Below are 1,140 nucleotides of genomic sequence, written 5' to 3' on the forward strand. Positions count from 1 at the left end.
CAAGAAAGGTGCATACCATGCAAAACAATCCCAAAGGTCACATGTCAAGTGCAAAAAGCTCTGAGTCTGGACAAGCTGCATCATTACACAGAGGAAACATGATGTTTCCTTTGCAATTGCACTGAATGCTGTCATTTCTCTCTGTAAGCATGGTTCTCTATGTTTACAGATTTAAAGGGCAATGACACATACTCTTTTTTTTTGAGTAATTACATTGGGCTAACAAAATTATTATGAAGAGTGTATGTCACTAATTAACATAAAATATTTGACATGGAAAATTTATGTATTGGGCTGAAGAGTTGGTTTCACATCTGATATCACTCATGTCCTCTTTCAGAGGACATGGGTTCGGTTCCTAACACTCACATGGTGGCTCACAACATCCTGTCACTCCTATCACATAGTGGACATACATAGATGTAGGCGAAACACTCAGATATATTAAATAATAAAGTTAGGATACCTAAAATAATTGCAATTCTTAGTAAGAATTCCCTCCACAATATGAAAGTATTCTAATGTAATTGCAACCTCAATAGTTCGGTGACTCCAGTCAGTACTCATACAGGCTACCACCATAATATTTTAGACGCACAAAAATTTCAATGCAGGGTCCGGCCTCTTGCGGGAACCTCCAGTCGCCCTGGGCCTGTGCACTCCCTGTTTCCACCATGCCCGGAGGCATGCCCTGGTCTGCTTACTTGAAAATGCTCACCTCCAGTCTCCTGGCCATGTGCTCCGAGGCCCAGGTGGCGCACTGGTACTGCCGGCCTGACCTGACAATTCCTGAAATTCCACCAAAGCCTGGAGAACTCAAAACGAAGCTTTTGGGACTGAAAGAGAAACTCCACAAACCTCAGGTTTCACAGAAGTAGAAACTTCAAAGTATAACTCTGCCAAGAATTCTGTGATTATTTTACACACATATTTTAAATGTAGTGAGTAAAACTACTTCTTAAACATCTAATCCAAAAGCAAAAGCTGGTTGATAGGAACCGATAAACTTGAATTTGTATTGTGATTCAGTCAGTATTTTCTAGTCTCACTATTCATTCTTGGCTTACTTGGAACTAACTCTAGGTCAGGCTGGCCTCCAGCTGACAGGGATCCACAGGCCTCTGCAACAAGTTCCATGTA

General features: G+C 41.3%; 1 protein-coding gene across 1 annotated transcript; it reads left to right on the forward strand.

Annotated features, from left to right (window-relative positions):
• The first annotated feature begins 674 nt into the window (after nucleotides 1-674).
• On the forward strand, nucleotides 675-878 carry LOC101829260 (protein BRAWNIN-like). Its single transcript, XM_040742295.1, has one exon. The coding sequence runs from the start codon at nucleotides 675-677 to the stop codon at nucleotides 876-878; it is 204 nt and encodes a 67-aa protein (XP_040598229.1).
• Nucleotides 879-1,140: the final 262 nt, after the last annotated feature.

Source organism: Mesocricetus auratus, unplaced genomic scaffold, assembly GCF_017639785.1.
Source record: "Mesocricetus auratus isolate SY011 unplaced genomic scaffold, BCM_Maur_2.0 Super-Scaffold_6731, whole genome shotgun sequence".
NCBI lineage: Eukaryota > Metazoa > Chordata > Mammalia > Rodentia > Cricetidae > Mesocricetus > Mesocricetus auratus.

Coding starts and splice junctions, on each gene's coding strand:
- LOC101829260 (XM_040742295.1), top strand. CDS start 675: ATGCCCGGAGGCATGCCCTGGTCTGCTTACTTGAAAATGCTCACCTCC.